This window comes from Juglans microcarpa x Juglans regia, chromosome 2D (assembly GCF_004785595.1).
Source record: "Juglans microcarpa x Juglans regia isolate MS1-56 chromosome 2D, Jm3101_v1.0, whole genome shotgun sequence".
Classification (NCBI taxonomy): domain Eukaryota; kingdom Viridiplantae; phylum Streptophyta; class Magnoliopsida; order Fagales; family Juglandaceae; genus Juglans; species Juglans microcarpa x Juglans regia.
The window spans coordinates 38,480,623-38,493,426 of NC_054596.1; the positions used below are offsets into that span (position 1 = coordinate 38,480,623).

Consider the following 12,804-nt stretch of genomic DNA (forward strand, 5'->3'; position numbering starts at 1 on the left):
TAAATTCTAGAATTTCAGCTAGCTTTTTTCTTGATGGAAAATGATTCTTGGCTCCATGAGTTTGCCTCCTCAAACTTATCGCTTGGGTATTTTATTTTACGTTTTATTTTATATATTTTTTTTAATAGTAAGGAAGTAACTATTAATGAAGTGATGTATTTTTTATAATTTTTTTAAAAATATTTAAAAAATATTTGAAAAAAAAAAAATCAATTGCACTAGGTAAGTATAGATCTGAGTACGTAGCAGCACCCTTCCTTCGAGATAAGCAATTAGTGGTACTGGCATGCATGCATTACTCGAAAAGTAGGTGCTTAATTAATTAGCAAAATCGAATTTAAATGTTATATATATATATATATATATATATATATATATATATATATATATATATATATATATATATATTCCTATAAGTTTTCAAACTCCGTAGTGACCCAACTGAAAATGTGATGTGAGCTGGTCGTTATTCCATAAAACTTATCATCAGTTTTCACATCATGACAACATTTTACAATAATTAAATAGATCAAGGAATTAGTGATTAATGGAGATTAATTGTCAGCATTAATATATATATATACTATTTATAGAAGTTTTACGTAGCATTCAGCAGATAGATAGTAGAGCTAGGCATCTGTTTGGAAATTGTGTTGATCGTCATGTTGTGTCAAACAAAATCTAAAAAAAAACGGAATGAAATTTGCTTAAGTAAATCAAAGGCCAGGGGGTGCATATATATATATATATATATATATATATATATATAAATGATATTTGTAGTCGTGAAGTCTGTAAGTATTGTGCAATCTTTTTGAAAAAAATTAGTAAATACGAGACTCATATGAAAAAAATTTAATTTTTTAATAGTAGATTCCATTCTTTTTCAAAATAATTACATGACGTTTATATTCTATAACTGTATGTAGCATTACTCAAATATATATATATATATATCATCAGTTATATATATAGAGAGAGAGAGAGAGAAAGAGAGAGAGAGAGCTGATGAGATGAGTTGCAGGCTTTTCCTGGTTGGATTATTTTGGTCACTTTCGAAAACTCCACCACTGGTTCAAGTGAGTGGATATTCAAGCTTGTCCTCTTGTTTTCTGTAATACAGAGAAAAAATATTTGTAGGGCAATGCCTTCGATCCCGATTCTCTTATTTTCCCCCAGCTGGCCCTTTTCAAAGTTTCGTTTGTATCGGCCAATATCTAACTAAAGTTATACAGTCATGAACAGAAGAAGTTGGAGCCGGACGAATTCAGATCTTCCATCCTTGGAACTCTATAATTGGATGATCCAATCCCTCTCTCTCTCTCTCTCCAGAAAAATATGCATTTCTTTTTCAGTTTAAATTCAGGACCCTAATTTAGACAGATCACATATGTATAAGCCTTGCCATTTACATATGTGAATTGCATGAGGCTTAGTCTAAACTATGCTATGCACTTTGCAAGGCTGATGCCATCTAGTTATCTCACAATCCCTTGCAACGTCAAGTCTACTTTATAATTAATATAGAATTTTAAAATCTAATATCTCATGTCAAATCACATCAATTTATAAAAATTTTTTTTTAAAACATCAATTTCAGGCAACTTAAAAGTCACTAAACGCCAGTCAGGATCCTTTGGATCAATTAGTAACATCTTGATTTCTCACTAAGAGAACCGATGATTGAATCACACTCCTCATGTATTAAAAAAACAAAAAAAAGTCACTAAACACCCAAGATTTTGTTTATACATGAAAAAGTTGAGCAGAGTTCAAGTGTAGTGGGGTATTTTATTTTTAGTTAAAAAAAAAAAAAGAAAAAGGAATAGAAATGGTAGGACCAAGAGAGGGGCACAGAGCCCCAACATGTCTTGGGCCTATTAGGACAAGATTAAGGAAGGGTGCCTCCAAGTGGGCACCCCATGGTTGGGTCAACCGGAGCATATATCCCCACCAAAACCACACAAAGAAACCCTATAATAGACAGCCTTGTTCCCATGTGCACAAATTTAAGAGCAACATTCCAAAAAAACAACCCCCTTTGTGCCTCTCTCTTTCTCTCTCTCTCTCTCTCTCTTCCCAAATCATCTTTTCGGGAACAAGCTAGGATATCAAAGAAGCTAGCTGTTGGGAACCACACCCAGCCCAGCCCAGCCCCCCCGGCTTCTCACTCTCTTCTATCCCCACTACTTCTTGTTCTCTCCCTCCAAGCTAGCTGCGCAATTTCATGACTAGCTAGAGTGCATTCTAAGAAATGAACAGCCCCCAGGCAGGCCATTTCTATATATATATTTTCTTAATTAGATTAAAAGAAAGAAGAGAAGTAGGAAAGGAAGAATGATCAGATGATGCATAGAGTTGACTAGTCTATATATATATATATATATATATATATATATATATATATATATATATATATATATATATATATATATGCAGCCTGGCCTGGACCGTTTTGCAGCAATATTACGAGTTTTGTCACTTTCAATACACAAAACCAATTGCTATATTGATCATAATTTAATGCGTCCCCACCCCTTTTCTTATTACCTGGATCCATCGCTCACTCTAATAGTACTCATATATATATATATATATATATTATATATTGTTTCCTAGAAAATAATTACTAAATTTTTCTTTTTTAAAAAAAATAAAAAAATTACTGCGTGCATGCATGCATGGCCATCAAATTATCCTATCTATATAAATATAAATATATATATACATATTAAATGTAGATGATGATCTAATTAATTAATTCATCCAATTAACATGATGGTGATTAATTAATTATGTTCAGGCCAGTATCATTTTTGTCGTGAGTTTTAATTAATTTGGGAATTAATTAATTAATTGATGATCTCAAAATAGAAGTGTGGTACGTGGGTAATTAAATGAATTGCATTATGCCTAGCTTGTTTACATCATGATCTGATCATCATCTCATGCACGTAAATGATCAACCTCATGCTATATATATACGTTATACGTACATTCCTTTTTCAAAATAATCAGACATTGCTAATTACAGCTAGCTAGTAATTATATACATACGACCATCAATTTCCAAGATCCCTCAAATTAATTAACCATTCTCCAATTTTCGACCCTTTGTTATATATATATATATATATATATATATATATATATATATATAATATGGTCTTTTTTTTCCTAATGAAACATATATAGATTAGTACTTATCCGTTTTGATATGTCTTTTTTTCCTGATGAAACATATATAGATTAGTACTTATCCATTTTGACACTCATTATGTATATATATATATATATATATATTTATATATATAAGTAAAATGAGTATTTATGATGAATTATTTGTAATAGAATTACTATTATTTGTGATGAGAATAGAGTCATTTTAATAGAAATTATAATTAATTTATCTTACTCAAAGAATATTGATTTTCCATTAATGTATATATGCATAAAGTACGTAGGGCGAGGGGAACAAGGGTCAAAACAGGCATGGTTCATGCTTAGGGCGGCCTCTTTCATTTCCATAGTGATCCCTTTGGCTTAATCGATCATATATACTACTGAAAACAAATAATCATATATATACACATACGTGGAGAAGTTATATATATATATATACAATATTTAATGCACATGTTATATTATATTATCTAGATCAATTAGATCATCCAAGTTAATTATATTCATATTTAAGAATATAAATTTCTCTACTAATTGATCATATTTAGATATGAAAATTTTTATTCACAAGCCGATCATCGTGTGTAGAACGCTAGCAGACCTAATAATATGCTTACAAGACATAATTTGATCAGTAAGATAAATTTTAAAATTTAATTGATCTTATAAATAAATCAAATATGATCATTTAAATAATATGAATAGTATTATGCTTTAATACATATCGATTTGAGAATAAAATAACTATTCAGATAAAAAAAAAAGCAAGAATAACTGATCTTTAGATATTTGGAAACAAAAAAATGTATAAACCTCGTATTGATGCTACTCGATCGATGGATCTGTTGAATCAATAGATCATATATATGGCACTAAAAGAGTTATACCAAATTAAAAAAGATGGACAGTAAGTATTTTAGAAATTAATTAATACGTACGTGTACCTTTACCGAAAATCGGTTAGTTCATAATGTTCATTAATTCTTGACCATATAAATCAGCCTTAATTACAATAATATTCTATATATAATGTGCACATGATCATGATTCTTATATATATTAGAATTAATGTCCTCCCTTGAATAATTACTTCCATAATTTATATCTTAATTTAGTTCCCAAAATAACGTCCCCTCAAATCAGGTAATTCCTTAAAATAGACGAGTTAATTAACTTTTAGTTTAATTTTCATGGAAAAATCTAATTTTTAGCGATTCTGCATACTAATACGTGCACCCATTCAATATGATTAGTCAGAAAGAAGATTTTATTGAAAACAGTGCTAATTTGAATTCAGAATATGAAAATAACAATATTAGTACGCAGATTAGTATGCAAACTTGCTTATATATAGCAAAACTCGTTAAAAAACTGTCTATGTGTACATAATAAACTTTATGAAAAATGCATGTTGGCTGTCTTTCTTAACTAGATGGAAAATATATCCTTACAACTATTTTATAATTAGTTTACAACACTATATAAAATAGAGGATAGTTTTATAATATTGAAATTTATTTTTAATGGAGTGGAATGATTTTTATTGATTATTTGAATATTAATTGTAAAATAGATGAATTCCTTTTTTTTTCTCTCTAAAATTTTAATTCTAGATCATTAATTAGCATCTGGCTGGTCAGTTTAATTTAGCCAAATTTTGACTGAAAATAACTGACCTTTTTTCTTGTTCCTATTTGAGTAATTAGTTGTATATATCCTTCCGTAAACCATTCTCTATTCCATATATAGAAAAATATTTTTAATTTATTTATGTTCATTTCTAGCAATTAAGAGGATAGAGAGAGAATTAATGAGTAAAAATTGAATAAAAAATTTGACATTTGCTAAGTAGAAGCGGTTTGATATACCAAACCATGTATTGATATTGACATTGACATTGAATTTTTTTATTAAAAAATAAAATAAAATAAGAAAAATTTTGAAAGAAGAAGAAAATATTCTTTCTTAAGAAAATCATTTTCATCTCATGTTGGTGCTCAAACTCAGTTGCAAGTAGATTTTTCTTTTTTTAACTAAAAAGATAGTAACAGAAGAAGACAAGGGTAATATCGTCTTAAAAGGATTAAAAAATTAAAATACCTTCCTCATTCGTTGACCCTTAGAATTCCAATGGCGGCCCCTACGCCGTTGGCCTTGCTTTGCCCCTCCTCCTAACTAAAACCTCTCTCTCTCTCTCTCTCTCTCTCATCTATGTAGTATTAAAGCCAGCACACTACACAACAAGCAAACAGCATACATAGGCAAAGCAGATAAGAAGCAACTGCTAAGGCTTCTCTGCTACAAACAGACACGCGAGAGAGAGAGAGATAGAGGTTTTAAAGAATTCAAAGCTAAAACAAGATATGGAGGAGCTCTTGTCTTGGCTTAAGCTTCTCGTCATATGGGTGATGTTCTTAGTGTTAGTGCTGAAGGTGGTGGTATCGCTTTGGTGGAGGCCCAGAAGAATTGAAGACCATTTCTCAAGGCAAGGGATAAGAGGACCCCCATACCGTTTCTTCATTGGAAATGTTAAAGAACTCGGGGGGATGATGTTAAAAGCCTCCTCTCAGCCCATGCCTTTCTCTCACAACATACTCCCCAGAGTCCTCTCCTTCTACCACCACTGGAAAAAGATCTATGGTATTGCTTTTCTTTGTTTTGTTTTGTTTTTGATCAGTCACAGACACACACTCACACACACACACTCAAAACCAGTAATTCTTTTTCATCATGTTCTTAACATGGCAGGGGTTCATTGCATTAACAATGAGTTTTATTGTTTTAATAAACATTTTGGAGCCATTTAAGGAGTATTAATGTGGGTTTCCGAGCCTTCTCTTTCTTAGCTTTCTATGGCTCATACTTGATAATTATCCTATTCTGTGTGTGCCTTCAGTTATGATGTTTCTTTAGCCGGTTTCACGATCAGTCCTCCAGAATTCGTGACTTTTCAGAGGCTTATTTTTTAGTTAGGGTACTTCTTTTCACACCTTTTCAGGCTTTTTCCGAGCTTAGATGCTTGATGTTGAAGCTCGGATTTTGGACTGTTGCACTTCTTTCTTTCTTTTCTCTTTCCTCATTTTCTTTTTTCATCCATCCCTCCTCCTCCTCCTCTGGGAAATTCAAGAACGCTTTATGGCCATAAGATTTTTTTATATACATGTCTCTGACCATTCTAACATTGTAGTGATTTCAATTTGTACTTTTCTCTCCCAAAAAAAAAAGAAAAAGTTAAAAAGAACCAAACTCCAGAATCCTCATGGTTAAAATTTTATGACTTTGAGGCCCTTGGATGTGGAGTTTCCGTTTTTACTTTTCAGTTTTCTTTTGTCCTTTTTTTTTTCGGTTTTGTTTTGTTTTAATAGAAAGGATTGAATTTTGACAATGAGGTTGTGTCTTCGACAGTAGCTCAAATTTTAGTTGTCTTCTTCCCATCTTTATTTTGTTTTGTGCCTCCTCTGTGGGTGTGTGTGTCTGTGTAGGGTCTACACCATCCATGTTTACTCTGAATTAATGGCTGTCATGTTTCCTGCTCATTCCTCTTTTTGCTAACTTGATACTTACTGCTCAAGGTTGTGTGGTAGTTCCCTACTTCGTGAAAAGCTTATCTTTTTTTCCCGGCCTGTGTCTGTTCTAGATGATCTCATTCTAATTACTACCCAGTAAACATAATTTTCTTTCCCCCCAAACACTTCCTCTCAAACTTTTTCTTTTTTATAACACTAATTAATTATACCATGAGATCAGTAACTTATCATGTACATGTCATTAATTATTTCTACAGGTGCAACATTTCTCATGTGGTTAGGACCCACGGTTCGTCTCACCATTTCCGATCCAGACCTCGTCAAAGATATCTTCACCTCCAAGTCAGAGTTTTATGAGAAGATTGAAGCACACCCACTTGTTAAACAGCTCGAAGGTGATGGCCTCCTCAGTCTGAAAGGAGGAGCAAAATGGGCTCACCACAGGAAAATCATCACCCCTACATTCCACATGGAAAATCTCAAAGTAAGTTCTTATAATTAATTTTTTTTTTTTACTACAAAAAGGAAAGAAAAGAGAAAGGTACACATATAGAGATACAAAGTTTACCATTTGTTGTCGTGTACGTATTAGCTGTTGATACCAGTAGTGGCAAAGAGTGTGGTGGACATGTTGGAGCAATGGCAGCTTGTTGCAATGTCCGAGTCGGGAGAGGTTGAAATTGAAGTTTCGGAATGGTTCCAAACCCTAACAGAAGATGTCATCACGAGAGCAGCATTTGGCAGCAGCTATGAAGATGGAAAAAAGGTTTTCAGATTACAAGCACAGCAAATGAAGCTAGCTGCAGATGTTTTTCAGAAAGTTTTCATCCCTTGCTACAGGTAAAAAAAAAAAAATATGAAAGAAAAAAAGTCATGATCAGTCTCTACCTTATAGTACTACCCTAGTCAAATCAAGATTTATATGTTCTTGATGATGATGATCAATCAATGTCAGTACAAGTCATTATCAGGTGGTCACTTATCTTAATATGCCATACATATACAAATTACAAGTATATATGCATGAGATTAGTGATTAATTAACTGAATGAAAAGAAAGTTAAGATCTTTTTTTTTTGGTTCGATGAACAGATTCCTGCCCACAAAGAGAAACATGAATTGCTGGAAGTTGGATAAGGAAATCAAGAAATCTGTGGTGAACTTAATCGAACGGCGGAAAGATGAGAAAAATAATTCTGGTGGGGATTTATTAATGCAAGAGAAAAGTCCAAAGGATCTGCTGGGCCTCATGATTCAGGCTTCAAAGTCTTGCCCATCATCAAATATCACTGTCCATGACATTGTTGAAGAGTGCAAGAGCTTTTTCTTTGCCGGCAAACAGACCACATCCAATTTGATGACGTGGACTACTGTTCTTCTGGCTATGCACCCTCACTGGCAGGTACAGGCACGTGAGGAGGTCCTAAGGGTGTGTGGATCACGTGATGTACCCAGCAAAGATGATGTTGTCAAGCTTAAGACGGTAAGCTATTGTATTTGTATGTTGGATATTAGTAAGGACAAAGAATCATGTTTTTGTCTCTTAGCACATGTTTGTTTCGTGTTAAAACCAAACTGCCACCTTTCGCTTTTATTGTTTCTTGTTTTGGTGGGAACATTTAGTGGCATTCTTGTCATTTTGAAAGAGTTGCATTTGGAAGATCAAGACTCATGAATTAAACCACCTTATTATAAGAGACTTGGGATATATATATATATATAAATTACAAAAGATCATGTTAATGTACTGGGCCATGATCATGATCGATCATCTGTTGTGCAGCTAAGCATGATCTTTAACGAGTCCCTCCGATTATACCCTCCGGCGATCGCAGCAATCAGACGGGCCAAAGTTGATGTAGAGCTCGGAGGCTACAAGATCCCATGTGGGACCGAGATTTTGGTTCCAATCTTGGCCATCCATCATGACCAGGCCCTGTGGGGCAACGATGCCAACGAATTCAACCCAGGTCGATTCTCCGGGGGCGGGGCACGGGCAGCAAAGCATCCGGTTGCGTTCATTCCATTTGGCCTTGGTGTCCGCACATGCATCGGACAAAATCTAGCCATATTGCAGGCCAAGTTAACGCTGGCAATCATATTGCAGCGCTTCTCCTTTAGGTTGGCCCCAAGCTATCGGCATGCACCGACGGTCCTGATGCTACTCTACCCCCAATACGGTGCACCCATCCTTTTCCAATCCCTGTCCCATCCTGATCAGGGCCACAAAGATCAAGGGTCCTCCTAAGATGACGTTGCTATCTCTACAGAGACCCAACATCCCGATCGAGTGTGAGCACGCCTATATATGCTAGCTGCATTAATATTAATGTTGAGTGGGCATGCAGAAGTAGTACCCATCATGATTGCCTTGCCTTTGCATTATTCCTGAGCGAGCGAGCTGATCAGAATTATATAGATATATATATAGGAGCTGCTGCTGCTAAGCTAAGCTAAGCTAAGATCGATCGATCATCTTCTAGGGAGAAATGTTTGTGATGTTATTCATGTTGCATGGTATTGCTTGATGATGAGTAGTACTACTGAAGTCTGACATCCATGTCCATGGTTTTTTGTTTTCGTTTTTGACCAGAAGAATGTTTTACCCTGGCATGTAACCCCGGGCGGCCCCCCCATGCATGGTTTTTCACCCCCCAAGTCCTTTTTTTGTATGTAAGCTCTGCTTTTAGTTGTAGGATTTAGTAAATGGCTAACAGTTGTAGGTATAAAGCTAGCTCCTAGTGGGTCTCATATGTATGTATTGTATATTTTTGCACATTTTCTACACATGAGTTTTGTATTACTATATATGTTTTCATGAATGTTAATTAATTGGTTGGCTATACATGATATATGGCACTCTCTCTCTCTCTCTCTCTCTCTCTCTCTCTCTCTCTCTCTCTCTCCATTTAATTAGCAATGATAAAAAAGAAGAGAGTACTAAAAATAAAAATAAAAAATAAAAGAATACTCCATTAATTATTATTTACCAAATGAATGGGATATATATGGCATTGGCGCAATTATATTGCATGCATGGTTAGGTACCTTGTGACCACCTAAAACAAAGAAAGACAGCAAAGACTTCAAAACTGCTTATTAGTTGTTGCCTAATATTATACAAAGGTATCTTGCTTGCTAGCTAGCTAGCTAGATCTCTTCTTTCTTTTTCTTTTTTTTTTTTAATTTTATTTATTTTCTGAAATGGTCATTACATCCTATATATATATATATATATATATATATATATATATATATATATATATTTACGGGGGGATTTACAATTAATATTGTAATCCATGCGTGCACTTATCAATGCAAGTGAAGAGATGGTGCACATAAAACTTTGCTTGTTTCCCGGGATGATGTTGTTTTATGTTTTTATTACTACTTATAAAATTTGGTTTAATTTGTTGGTTACGAGTTAATAAATCAGATTAATGTGAAATCCCATACGTAGAGATCCATTTCTAGCTAGGTTTCTTAATTAATTTGTTTGCTTGTTTTTATCTACTTGAGTATTTAAGGCATTAATATATATTTATATGATATTGTGCGTACTCGATGATCTTCATGATTTTTCGACCAAAGGGTTAATTGCATGCTCTAATATCATATATATATAGCAATTAAAAATAATGCTGTTCTCAACAAAATTAACTAATATTATTCCTTTTAGATTTTTAAAAACAATTAATATTAGAATGTAGGAGAAAAACTCTTTGATTGATAAAGGAGAAATGATATTTGCAAGGTTAAAAGGTCATGATTTATATGAAAAAGTATTTTTTAATAATAGACTTCTATTTTTTTCAAAAAATATACATAAAATTTATACATCTTAAAACTGTATCGAGCATTACACTAATTAAAATTAGTTTTATATAATTTTGCATTCGCTGCTAATTGCTTGTCATCATACGTACAATTATGGGGGTTTTTTTCTTTTTGTCAAATGACCCAAATTAACGACTAGTACTTGTTGCACAACAACGTATTTAAATATGGACAATGCTAGGGTACACACCAAATATACACTCTAAATATACACATTAGTGTAAATAAGTTTTTTTTTTTCTTTAGGTATTTTTTAAACATCCTTAACCATTATAAAAAATATATATATATTTATAAATATTTTTAATCATCCCTATTTCATTGTCATTTATGCGATATTAAATTTAATAGATAAAATATAAGAAAATTAAATCACTTTCTAGTTATAATTTGATAACACATTCGAAGATAAAATAAAAAATAAAATTTTTTAATAGTGTTTTCAAAAAATAAATAATTTATCAGTCATTTAAAATAACCAATGAAATAATGATAGTTAAAAGGCTTAAAAATATCTTCTTCTTTTTTAAATGATGGAAAATGACTTCAATTGGGATATCATTTTTAATAATATTATCAAATTAAAGGCCATATTACTATCTTTATCAACTTAGCATAGTTATCACTAACTTCAAAAATAAAGAAATATATCAACTTCATTGGACCATCACATTTAATTAATCCATCAAACTTCCACGAAATGTCAAAAACACACTAAATTTCTCTCACTCTCACCCTCTCTACCTCATTGGATGTTTTCGTTTCTTTCTTTCTTTCTTTCTTTCCTTTTTTTTTGGAAAGAATGATCATAACTAAAACCATGAAAATAATAATAATAAGCTCTCTCTTTCCCTTAATTATCAATTAGGTCACCAGTAGTTGTCATATCCTCTGTTTTTCTTTGAGAGAGTAAAAGGAAAAAAAAAAAAATTCTTTGTTCCCCAAACATTCTTCAAAAAAGAAAGATTTCATGCATGGGACATGATAATGCAGATGGGATTCTCGACACTGAAGAGAGAAGTTTCGTTCCCTAGCCTCTTGCATTGGGGGAAGGTTCCCTCTCCATTAAAATAAAACAATTAGGAGCACCCAAATCAGTGAGCCTTGTGTTACTACAAGATTAAAAGCAAGGACAGATGCAGTAACCAAGGCATGAAATGTTCTTTAAAAGCAAAGATAACTGTAGTCCAGCATGCAAATCCACTTTTTCATTTGTTTAAACACATTTTCCTTTATGGGGTTTAGGAGTACTTTGAGTTAATTAATGTAATATAGTTATAAGAAGCTGTAAGATTTGAGAGAAACAACATTTCGATCGTTTTGTATTACTTTTTGGGATCTTCTCATGCTCGATCTTGTGGGGAGAATTAAGCTTTTGATTTTCTGATTTTTATGGTCCCCAGGAAGCATGTGGTCAGATCTCTCACCTCCTCTCTGCTGCTTGGGGGGTACTGTTTCTTAGCTTTTGTTAAAGGAATCAATAACATGCCATGAAAGCATGTGATCCCATCTAGTTTTCAATTCCTTTGACCCTTCCCTTTCGGCATGTACATGGCCTCTCTCTCCCTCTATCTCTCTCCTTGCAGACACACCGTGCGGTATTAATGGCCACCATAACCTGTTTATTCTCCCTTATCAGCTTCGTGCTCTTGAACAACGTGCATCAAGGACAACCACATTATTATTATTATTATTATTATGATTTCTATTAATATTTCAAGTTGTTATTATCATTCTTTCTTTCTTTGAGTCCTTGTGGCATTCCATAAGGGCATGTACCTAAACAACCAGCTGACAGCATTGCCTTATAGGGTACCCCAATAGCATAAAAAATGCATACAGTATTGTTTCACGTACTCTTTTCTGCATTATTTTTTTTTTTTTAATGTGTAACGCGCTTCTCCTAAATAGCAGTAATCTATGTCCTCATATCTTAGTCTCAATCCTTACTTTTTTTTTTTTTTTTTTTTTTTTCCTTTGTGTTGGAGGCTTCTGCTTGTTTTTGTTCTCTGTCTTTAGCATGCTTCCACATCAACATATAGCCACTGTCTCCTTCCAACTTGCTAGATGACAAAGTTTACATTCCAATGTGTCTATCTCAAAAGGTCAAGCTACATTAAAAATGATTACCACTTCGGCTTGTGGTCCTCTTGCCTCTTATATGAGAAAGATGAATACAAATTCACATTATAGTTGCCTGAAAAACTTATTTTGCAAAAACGTTTTCAATTCATAATCTCTTGATTTAAGTGATCTG

At 33.1% G+C, this 12,804-nt stretch overlaps 1 protein-coding gene across 2 annotated transcripts; it reads left to right on the forward strand.

Moving 5' to 3' along the window:
- The first annotated feature begins 5,325 nt into the window (after positions 1-5,325).
- On the forward strand, positions 5,326-9,474 carry LOC121250012 (cytochrome P450 734A1). Of its 2 annotated transcripts, none has more exons than XM_041148915.1 (5): positions 5,326-5,823; positions 6,968-7,194; positions 7,303-7,550; positions 7,803-8,193; positions 8,494-9,474. In XM_041148915.1, exons 1-5 carry the CDS (start codon positions 5,547-5,549, stop codon positions 8,956-8,958), a joined length of 1,608 nt encoding a protein of 535 aa, XP_041004849.1. In that variant the 5' UTR covers positions 5,326-5,546; the 3' UTR covers positions 8,959-9,474. The 2 variants fall into 2 exon arrangements, with proteins under 2 accessions (XP_041004849.1, XP_041004850.1); XM_041148916.1 differs by lacking the exon at positions 5,326-5,823 and adding an exon at positions 6,616-6,763.
- Positions 9,475-12,804: the final 3,330 nt, after the last annotated feature.